Raw genomic sequence first — 9,902 nt, forward strand, 5'->3', positions numbered from 1 at the left:
GTGCTCCCCGGCGCCCGCGCCCCTCCACTGGCCTCGCTGAGATCCTTGTCCTCGTCGGTGGCTGTGACCGTGACTGCGATGAGCTTGTCACCGTCGACTGCTACAACCCACGCACCGGCCACTGGCGCTACCTGGCCGAGTTCCCCGAGCACCTGGGAGGGGGCTACAGTGTTGCTGCGCTGGGCAACGACATCTATGTCACTGGTAAGGCATACAGGGAATGAGGGGAACCACCCCTCAGGGCTGGAGAGTTCTGTTGAAAATATGTGCTTTGTAGCAGTGGCACTTGGCTTTTCCTGGGTAGTAGAGAGTTTGGGACTTGGCTTGGGTGCCTGCAGCCTGCCAGCAGGCATGGAGACAGACTCCTGGAGTCGGTGCTGGATTTAGCAGCTGGTCTCAGTCCAGGAGCTATTTTGTCGTGACTAATGCTGCTGAGCACGCTGGGAGAAGTCACAGATCTTGTAGTTAGAACTTTTTAACCGTCACTGAGGACAGGGGTGATGTAAGAAGGTTTTGAGTTTCTCTCTGAAGAAGGTGTTCAGGTTCAGAGCCCCCTGAATCACAAGCTAGGCGCATGCTTGAGGCAGAGGCATGTCAGGAAGCCGCAGGTTCCTTTGCCAGCCCCTGTGAGTCACAGTACCTTCCCCTGCACAAATCCTGCCTTCTTGCTGGGGCTGCAATTACTTCTGTCAAGGTGACACCAATATGTAAATTTGGCTGTTAAGCTGTATGCAGATGCCTCCTTTGAACTACATCCCGGTGACAGCTGTAACAAACTGAGGCCCAGGACACTGACTGCTGTGGAACAGTGTGCCCTGGGTGTGTAAGACACCCTGGCAGAGCTTTGAAGAGCAAGTCTTGTGCAGGTGAACAGAAAAGCTGTGTGTTCTCTAGTCACAAGCAGAAAACAAGGCCCTGGTTTAAGGGCAGGGTTGTAAAAATGATGGGTTACCACATGGATGTGGCTTGTTTTTACAGAAGCCCTTATGACCCCTGGGAGTTTCCTGGAGTGAATCCAGGCAGGTCAATCCTGCTGGGAGCCGTGTGCAGGCTGCTGCTGGGGATCTTGGGTTGTTGTGGTCGGTGTTAGGGCTGGGAGGTTCCCGATCTGCCAGCAGCACCACTGCCTTGGCAGCTTCTGGGTAGCAATGGAGGGCAGGCTGCAAAAGAGAGAAGCTGGGGTTGGAGGACAGAGGTAGTAAAATGTGAAAGACTCATTTTGAGTCACAGCTGGATATGGACTAGGAATGACGTGGGAGAAATCCTCCCTGGCTTGCTGGGAAAGAAACAGTGCAAAACTTCCGTTAGAATCCTTGTGGCACACGTGCTGAGCGAAAGCCCTCTCCTCTGTCGCCCTTCCCTTCGCGGAGCCCGGCTCTGACGTGTGTCGTGCTGTGCCACAGGGGGCTCGGATGGGTCCAGGCTGTACGACTGCGTCTGGAGGTACAATTCCAGCGTGAACGAGTGGACGGAGGTGTCGCCCATGCTGAAAGCCAGGGAATACCACAGCTCCACGGTCCTGGACGGGCTGCTCTACGTGGTTGCCTCCGACAGCACGGAGCGCTATGACCACACACTGGACAGCTGGGAGGCCCTGCAGCCCATGCTGTACCCCATGGACAACTGCTCCACCACCTCGTGCCGTGGGAAGCTCTTTGCCATCGGCTCCCTGGCTGGTAAAGAGTCCATGGTCATGCAGTGCTATGACCCTGACAGTGACCTCTGGTCCCTTGTCAACTGCGGCCACCTGCCCCCCTGGTCCTTCGCCCCGAAGACCGTCACGCTCAACGGCCTCATGTACTTCATACGGTGAGTAGTGGGAGCAATCACTTCCCTCCCTCCCTCCCCATGAGGAGAGCCCAGAGCTTCCCTGGGAAGGTGGATTTTGCAGGTGGTGGAGGGAGAACACTGGGTTGGGACAGCACCTGATGGTGCAGGGAGGGCTGTAACACCTCCTTGCTTGTGCTGGTGGGCCTCAAAGAGCTGCCCATAAAATAGTGTGAAAATGTCTGAGTGTAACCCAGGGCTGGGGAACAGGCAGGTGTAAATCCGTCTGAAGTCAGCAGCGCTGCTTGGAAATTGGCTTCTCGGTTTCTTCAGCTCCTGGTTCAGCCCCCCTCGTTACTATAAATAAGCATATAAGCTCCTAGAAAACGTTAAACTCTAGTGCAGGAGAGGACATCTTGCGTCTCAGCAGAGATAAGAGGGCTGAAGATGAAGTGATTGGTCACTATTTTTAAGCACCTTTCCAAATTGGGACTTAATTACCCATCTGAAGCTGTCCTGGTGGCGCAAATACTTCAGTTATCCGCTTAATTAAAAATAAACGGGAAGGCATGCTAGGGCTGGAGCATTTCATTTCCCTGTGTTGACTCTGAGCAAACAGAGACTTCTGTGATGGCCTCCAGGCACTTATCTTCTTTTAATCTCCTCTTGGCTTTGCATAAAGTAGCAGCTTTGGCCCAAGACTTTTTATTTGATCCTTTCAGGTCCAGCCAAGTGTCTTGCTGGTGGCTGTTCTGGTCAGCTGGTTTCAGTCCATCCTGCCAGGGTGTTGCAGCTGCTCAGCTCCTTGTCACAAACTGATTCTATAGAATTTCCTTTTTCTTTCCCATTTTAAAGTACCAATGATTGAGACTTCAGGATTTCAGATCACTTTGCATCTGCAAGAGTCAGTGGGGAGATGATCAGGGTTAGGTGTTCTTTCCTCACTTCACGTGCTGTGCCCGGGCTGCTGCTCTGTTTAGAGCTGTGGGATAATCTTTGGAGGGCAGAGGAGCGGGTTGCAAGTAGAAGTGGCAGATTGGTTTAATAGCTCAGGCTAAAGGCCCTGACAATCCCTCATGCTGGGACTAGTTTCATACCTGTAAATAATGCACAGTAGTGAGGTTCAGGTGTTCTCTGCAGTTGCCCCAAAGCTGACCCAGAGTGGAGAGAGGAGGCCCTGGTCTGGCTGCTGGCCCTGCCTCGAGCTGCCTTGCAGCATCTTGATCCCATCTGTACCAGAACTGTCTTGGAAGAACTGACAGCTCCTCTCCAGCTGCCCTGACCTTGTCCTCCACACATTCTTGTGTCAGCAGCGCGTGTCTCTAAGGCACAAACGTCCCTCACCTGTCACTGTCGCCCTCCTGTCTGGCGAGCAGGGTGGGTGACAGAAGTCCGGGGGGATTACGCTACCTCCCCGACTCTTCTCTCCCCTGCCCGCCTAAATTTGGCTTTGGCGAAGAACTCGAGCGGCGTTTCTAGAATGCAGAAGAGTAATTTTGTGTTCTCTCCCCCAGAGACGACTCGGCTGAAGTGGATGTTTACAATCCATCGAAGAACGAGTGGGATAAAATCCCTGCCATGCTTCAGGTAGGACATTTGCCTGCCTCTAGGATGTCTTAAGTGTTACAAATGAGTTTCTTTTGGGTTTTCCTTTGGAAAACCAAGAGCTTTTTAGAATCAGAACCCCTTGCATGTGGAGCTGGTTTAAGTGTGTTGGAGTCACTGGGAAGACAAGTCCCAGATGTGGTGGCATGTCAGAGTGTGCAGCCCAGCATGTGAGAGCTGTGGGCAGCACTGGTTCAGAGCCCAACCTGCAGCTGGTGGGCGTGAAGCTCCCTCCAAGGAACAGCTCCCAGATCCCACCCACCCCCTCGATCAGCTGTGGGATCAGGCAAACACCCCCTGATCGCAGTGTGTGTTTATTGTTACATTGCAGGTTCATGTTGGAGGGAGTGTGGCTGTGCTTGGCGGGAAGCTCTATGTCTCAGGGGGCTACGATAACACATTTGAACTCTCGGACGTCCTGGAAGCCTACGACCCTGAGACGCGAACGTGGAGCATCGTGGGCCAGCTCCCCGAGCCCATATTCTGGCACGGCAGCGTCAGCATATTTCGGCAGTTCATGCCAGAAACCACACAGGAGGACGACAGTATCACACTGGACAACACCATCAGCTTGAGCAGGCAGAACCAAAACCTCCACAACCAGAACCTCAATGAGCTGCCTTAGCACAGGAAGCGGCTTGACAGAGTCCCTCATCCGGAACCTGGACTGCTTTGGGAGAAGGCTGAGGCAAACCAGTGCTTGGAAACAAAACCATGCTGATCACAGAGGGAGCAAGAACTCTGGCTGTTGGACGTGATGCTGTGGGCCTGCAGGCAGCGAGGCCTCCACTGCTTTCCTCAGCCCTTCAGGGCAGGAGACGGCACTGCGCTGCCCACAGGGACCCAAGAGCTGATCCCTGGGGAAAGCACTTGTGCTGAACCACGCCACAGCACCGCTGCTTATGGCTTGTGACCGGACAGCTTTCACTGGGAGCTCCTTCACCCTGTAATGCTTCATTTGCCAACAAACTCCTTCCTTCAGTTTCTTTCTTGGGAGGGGTCTGTCTGGTAGGGCAGTGGTCTGGACACCCCCCTATATTCTGTGCCTCGGAGGGAGACAGGCTTCCTGTGCACGTGTTGGAATTGAACGGTAGTTATTTTAGTGGTTTTTTTCCTCTTTTTATTTGAGGTTTGCAGTTTTATTTTGGCCTGTGTAAGATTTGCCTTTATACTTGCCCAAGTGCCCTGGCCAGGTGGGCTCTGTTTATCTACCTTTGCTGAAGAACAGCTGCGTGCAGTTTACTTGTGGAATGTTTCTGGAAGAAGCAAACAGCTGAACCTGCAGCATGGCTCCCTGGGAGCAAGTGCTGCACCTTCAGGAGAACCCCGAAGTGTGGCAGAAGCTAAGGTGTGGCTGGTTGCATTTCTTTTTTGGTCTTTAAATTTTAGCCAATAGAGGAAAAATTTGCATTTAAACTGAATCCAGAGATGGAAACCTCGTGTACTCAATCTCTCGCCTCCAGGCTTGCCCCTGGATTGAGGAGCATCCGAGCCCCATTTCCGCAGCATCGGCGTCTTCACAGCTTTACAGAAACGTGGTTTGCCCCAGTGCTGTCTGACGCTGCTGCACCCCTCCGCCACGGGGAACCCGAGCTGTTCTCCAGTCTGGAACACTGACAGTGCCTTGAGACCGCCGTGTGCCAGCAGGGAGGCCCCAGGGCCTGGCGCGGCGTCCCCTTGGTGTCAAACCCGTGGGCAGAGCCTGGCCGGGGGGTGCAGGGGCTGGTGATTCGGGGCAGCTGCTGCTTTTTTGGGAGCAATGGCCAATTCCCGACGGCGCCGCAGCCTGAGGCATTTCTGCTGAGCTATAAATAACGCACCCCGGCGCACGCGGCCACGCTCGCTGCTGGACCCCCAGTCCCACCCGCTGAGCAGCTACAGATCTGTATTTATTTTTTGTAGAATTCATTGTGTTGAATCTTCAAGTACAGTTGAACTCCATCCTTTGAAACAAAGGCATTTTACATTTGCAGATAATGTATTTTTATTCTCATAGTTTGTTTTTAAATTTACTTGCAGCAGTCAAGTTAAATAAAACCTGTTACACAATTCTGTTGAGGGGAAGGGACCTGGAGTGAGATTTTATTGGGAGTTTCTCATTCCAGATATGCTTGAACTGGAGCCTCTCTGCCTCCTTGGTGAGTAGAGGGGGAAAGGGGAGAGAGCATGGCTGCGACTCTGGGGTGTGGAGGGTACACACAGAGATCTCCCCCACCCTGGCACCACTCAGGCCACGGTTCTCACTCTCCCAGCAACCCTGGATCGGGTTATTAGTCAGCACAGGCACTTTGTGGCTGCTGGAGTGTGTTTCAAGTGAACTCAGAGCTCTGTCATCCCAGTGCTGAGCAGACACGGGTCATGCCCTGCCTATAATAGGGGAAAGAAACAGCAACGGACAGAAGCTTAACAAAACAAAGGAGAAATAAGGCACAAGTTAAACGGAGGAGTTAAGGAAAGGGCAGAGCCGCTCTCTGTGGGGGAAGGTGAGCTTTAATCACAAGCAGGGTGAGAGGGCTGGAGGAAAGGGGGGGGGCAGCACCAGCTCCTCCAGCGTCAGAAAGTGAGTCACAGTATGACATGGAGATAAGTCCCATCCCACTGCACACCGCGCAGGGACACCGACTGGAGCGACCATTCTGAGGCATTTCTTCATTTGATACTCAATAACAACGTCATGGTGACTTCCTTTCCCTGCAGCCTGAGATAGGAGAGTGGCAGAAAAGGAGGGGTGGGGGCTCAAAATAACAAGTATGGCAGAAAGTGGCTCAGCTTAACACTTTACTGTGTTTCAGTAGAAGGGGATGGGTGGCCACACTACGTCTCACAGTCTTCAGGAATCGTTGTTGTTATAATCAGCGATTGCTCAATCACGTCCGCTGGGGAGAAGTTCGTGTTTGAGCAGAGTTTCTGCACAGGGACCTCCTCGGGCAGTGGCCCACGGGCCAGCGACTCCACAATCACCTCGGCTGAGCCCACCTCCAGCTCTGGTGGCGGCTGCAGCACCACCATCACGTCCTTCTCATCCTCGATGATCAGGTTCCGCAGCTTCCGCTGCCGAGGGTTGTAGTTCTCCACTCGGTCGTGGATCTCCATGTGGCGTCTCAAGTGAGCCTGCAAAAGAAGGGGCATGTGGAGAGACCCAGTGAGGGCTGGCTCCCCAGCGCAGAGCGGCGGCCCTGGAGCCGGGGAAGGCCTCACCTGCCGTGTGAACTTGTAGCCACACTCAGTGCACTCAAACTTCCTCACTCCCTTGTGCCGGCGGACATGGACACGCAGCTGTTCTACCGCTGGGAAGGGAAGCGAGAGGCCGTAGGCAGCAGCTCCATGTCATACAGGCTCACAGCAATGCCAACCCACCCATGGGAAGGAGGCAGCTCCTGCAGAGCCCCATTGAGAGCTGGAGCTCCAGCGTTACCTTTGAATGTCTTCCCACAGATGTGGCAGAAGTGGGGCCGCCCCTCCTGGTGCCGGCTGGCGACGTGCCTCAGCAGCGGCCCCTTCTCTGTGAAGCGCTGCTCACAGAACTCGCAGCTGAACGGCCGCTCCCCAGTGTGTGTCCGGTTGTGCTTGTCCAGACTCGCTGCCGTCAGTGGGGGAGAGACAGGGAGAGTGATCAGTCAGAAGCACAGCCCGTGCACCCCATCTCAGGGGCTGTCAGGCTGGCCAGGAAGGCAAGAGCAGCACAAGCAGTAGCTGCCTGCTCCAGCTAAGGGTCATGAGGAACGCCAGCTTGCTCCCTTTCTGTGCCACAAGGGCGGTGCAGGTGACAAAAACATGCTTTCCTTACTATCGGCCTGCACTCACAAGAGCATGGCTTTGCTCCTGGGGAAGCTGCTTTCTGGAGGTCCTGGATGCTGGAGCACAGCACTTGGCATGACCTGCTCCAGCCACACCCAGGGGTACCTTGTGTCCGGAAGGTCTTGCCACAGAGATGGCACTGGAAGGGCTTCTCGCCAGTGTGCGTGCGCAGGTGCATGTTGAGGTTGGCTTTCTGCGTGAAGGCATGGTGGCAGAACTCACACACGTAGGGCCGCTCATTCCTGTGGGCAGGGAAACATCACCGTCACCTCTGCCTCCGTCAGCTTCAGCTCCTCTGGGAAGAGGGTGACTTCCAGCCAACCCCCAGGCCTGCGGGGCAGGGAGTGCAGCCAGGAGAGCCAGGGTGACATAATGGAGGACACGGGTCACACTGTACCTGTGCTTGGCCTTGATGTGCATCTGGAGGCCATTGCGGCTCGAGGCCCTGTGCCCACACTCTTCGCACACAAACAGCTTCTCTCCGCGGTGCTTGAAGGCCTCGTGCAGGCGCAGCTCTGTCCGGGACAGAAAGCACTTGGAGCAGGTTGAGCACTGCAAGGCCACAGGAGAGGAGGGGGTTAGGATTGGGGTACACCCTCACCAGACCCCACTCAGACCCGGCTTTTCCCCAGCTGCTCCAGGGACCTCCCTGCAGAAGCCACGGCAGCACCCCTGGCTCAGAGACACCCAGTGAGATGGGACAGCCCAACAGAGATGAAATGCTGGTCAGTGCTTGGGGCTGTGGGCTGCTCCTGTACCCAAACGAGTCCATTTCCAGTAGCTCTGTGCCCCACCCCCTCACTGACAGAGCCAGACAGAACATTGTGCCATTCCTTAGGCCAGGTCCACACTCAGGATCACACCCTCCCCAAAGCCCCTGATCCCTACCGCGTGGGGCTTGGGTGCGCCGTGCAGCTTTATCATGTGGCTCTGCAGGTCCTTCTTCTGCATGAACTGCTGTGAGCAGGAGGAGCACTGCGAGACAGGAGAATGGGGTCAGCTTCCAGCTGCCCCCAAAGAGTGGTTTCAGAGCAAGGAGAGGACCGGTGGGGGAGTAGAACACGGATTCCTGGTACAGCCACAGGAAGCCTCTGGCTGTGGTGCCACCCTGGATCATATTTTGGCTCAGAGATGAGGGAACAACCCTCAGTGGGCTATCACGGACCAGAGAAGGGAACTGGTGCGCTCAGCTCTTGATGGGCTGGGCTGCTCTAGAAGGGAAAGTCTTGCCCCTGCTCCATGCCAGTGTCCAGCAGCACCCATAGAGATGTTGGATGCAGGCCCTGCTGACCTTGTACGGCATCTCCCCAGTGTGTGACACCATGTGCAGCCGCAGCTCCATCCGCCGCTTGAACACCTCAGGGCAGGCCGAACACGTGAACACCTGTGAGAGATGGGGTGGTGTCAGCTTCTGCAGGACCCAGAGCCCAACCTGGAGCCCACAGCTCAGCCCCCTGCCCAGCACATGGCACTGCCACCCAGCTACAGCGTTCAGCCCGCACCCCCAGGAGCAGGATCTCGTACAGCAGTGTCCTGGTGTGCTGAAACAGGAGTGAGGGCTGCGCTGTGTATCACGCGTTGAGTCCCAGCCACAGGGGCCCTGGCTATGGTGGTCCCAGCCATGGAACACATGCCACACAGGGCTGACAGGGGTCTGTTTGGAGCTGAGCATGGGCTGGGGCTGGGAAAAGGCTCCAGTTCCCCTCCTGCCACATGGCAGCCACGCTCCAGCCCAGCAGGGCAGCTCCTGGGCATACCTGTTCCGATCGGTTCATGCAGTTCCTGGCTTCGTGTTCCAGGAGATTCTCTTTTCTAAAGTAACATTTGCCACACTTGGAACACTCAAATGGCTTCTCTCCAGTGTGTTTCCTGGGGGGATGCAAATACAGAATCCCATCACTGCCTGTCAACAGCATCTGTGCAGACAGGCTCAGGAGGTCACAGGGAAGGGTGAGGTGGGTACTTCCCCCCCACCCCCACAGTGCTACTATTCACAGTTGCCCTAAAGCTGCTTTTATGCCACTTTCGTATCCCCTCAACAGCACAGCTGTTGGTGCCCGCTGCACTCCACGGAACACCAATTCTGCAGGGCCAAGATTCTCCCCCAACACCAGTGAAGCAAAGCTTGAGCCCTCCCTGCAGGGCCCTGCCCTGCTCTCGGTGATCCACCCTGGAGCTCCTCACAGAGCCCAGCCATGTGTCCCCCGCAACCCCGGAAACTTCCCCCAGCCCGGGCGAACCTCAAAGCCCAGGAGGATTTGCCATTGCCCACCTGCAGCCAGCGCAGCCCCCGAGGAGCCCCTCACATGGCCTTCCTGAGCCACAGCCCAGGACAGTCGATGCAGCTCTGGGATGCCCTTCATAGACATATAACCCTCCCCCAGGCCAGAGCACCCCCAGGGGCAGAGGGGACCCTCCTTTACCACCCCGGGGGATGCCGAGGTGCTGGGATCAGCTGGCAGAAATGGGGCCGCCCTTTTTTCTCCCCGGGAAGGGGCCGAGCCGTGGGGGCGGCGCGTCCCCCCGCGCGCAAGGGGAAGGAGAATCCGGAGCGTTTACCTGTTGTGCACTTTAAGGTAATATTTGCTGAGAAAGGTTTTATGACATGTGGGGCACTCGACCGGCACCGCTGTACCTTTTCTGCTCCCCGGCGCCTTTCCCGGAGCGGGGGGGCTCTTTTTGCTCTGAAGCACCTTTTTCTCGGGAAGGGGCTCGGCGTCGCCGTCCCCCCG

The 9,902-nt window shown here is 55.9% G+C and overlaps 2 protein-coding genes across 2 annotated transcripts; one reads left to right on the plus strand and one right to left on the minus strand.

Moving 5' to 3' along the window:
• Window positions 1–5: 5 nt before the first annotated feature.
• Window positions 6–5,427, plus strand: KLHL21 (kelch like family member 21; the record flags this gene model as incomplete). Its single annotated transcript, XM_008634296.2, has 4 exons — window positions 6–204; window positions 1,404–1,809; window positions 3,282–3,354; window positions 3,704–5,427. Coding segments are annotated over 4 exons (972 nt in total), but the record flags the coding sequence as incomplete, so codon positions are not given.
• Window positions 5,428–5,842: 415 nt separating this feature from the next.
• Window positions 5,843–9,896, minus strand: ZBTB48 (zinc finger and BTB domain containing 48). The gene is made up of 9 exons (XM_017735070.1): window positions 9,730–9,896; window positions 8,928–9,039; window positions 8,462–8,554; window positions 8,059–8,145; window positions 7,568–7,722; window positions 7,276–7,412; window positions 6,788–6,952; window positions 6,571–6,659; window positions 5,843–6,483 (listed from the first exon to the last, which is right to left on the minus strand). The coding sequence occupies exons 2-9, from the start codon at window positions 8,943–8,945 to the stop codon at window positions 6,187–6,189; spliced, it is 1,041 nt and encodes a 346-aa protein (XP_017590559.1). The 5' UTR covers window positions 8,946–9,039; window positions 9,730–9,896; the 3' UTR covers window positions 5,843–6,186.
• Between the last annotated feature and the right edge of the window lie 6 nt (window positions 9,897–9,902).

Source organism: Corvus brachyrhynchos, unplaced genomic scaffold (genome assembly GCF_000691975.1).
Source record: "Corvus brachyrhynchos isolate BGI_N302 unplaced genomic scaffold, ASM69197v1 scaffold395, whole genome shotgun sequence".
In the NCBI taxonomy this organism is placed as follows: Eukaryota; Metazoa; Chordata; class Aves; order Passeriformes; family Corvidae; genus Corvus; species Corvus brachyrhynchos.

Excerpts from the sequence above, each read along its gene's own strand:
- ZBTB48 (XM_017735070.1), bottom strand. Across the intron at positions 8,146-8,461 it reads CTGGGGAGATGCCGTACAAG|TGCTCCTCCTGCTCACAGCA; the intron begins GTCAGCAGGGCC and ends CCTGTCTCGCAG. Across the intron at positions 7,723-8,058 it reads GCGCACCCAAGCCCCACGCG|TGCTCAACCTGCTCCAAGTG; the intron begins GTAGGGATCAGG and ends GTGGCCTTGCAG.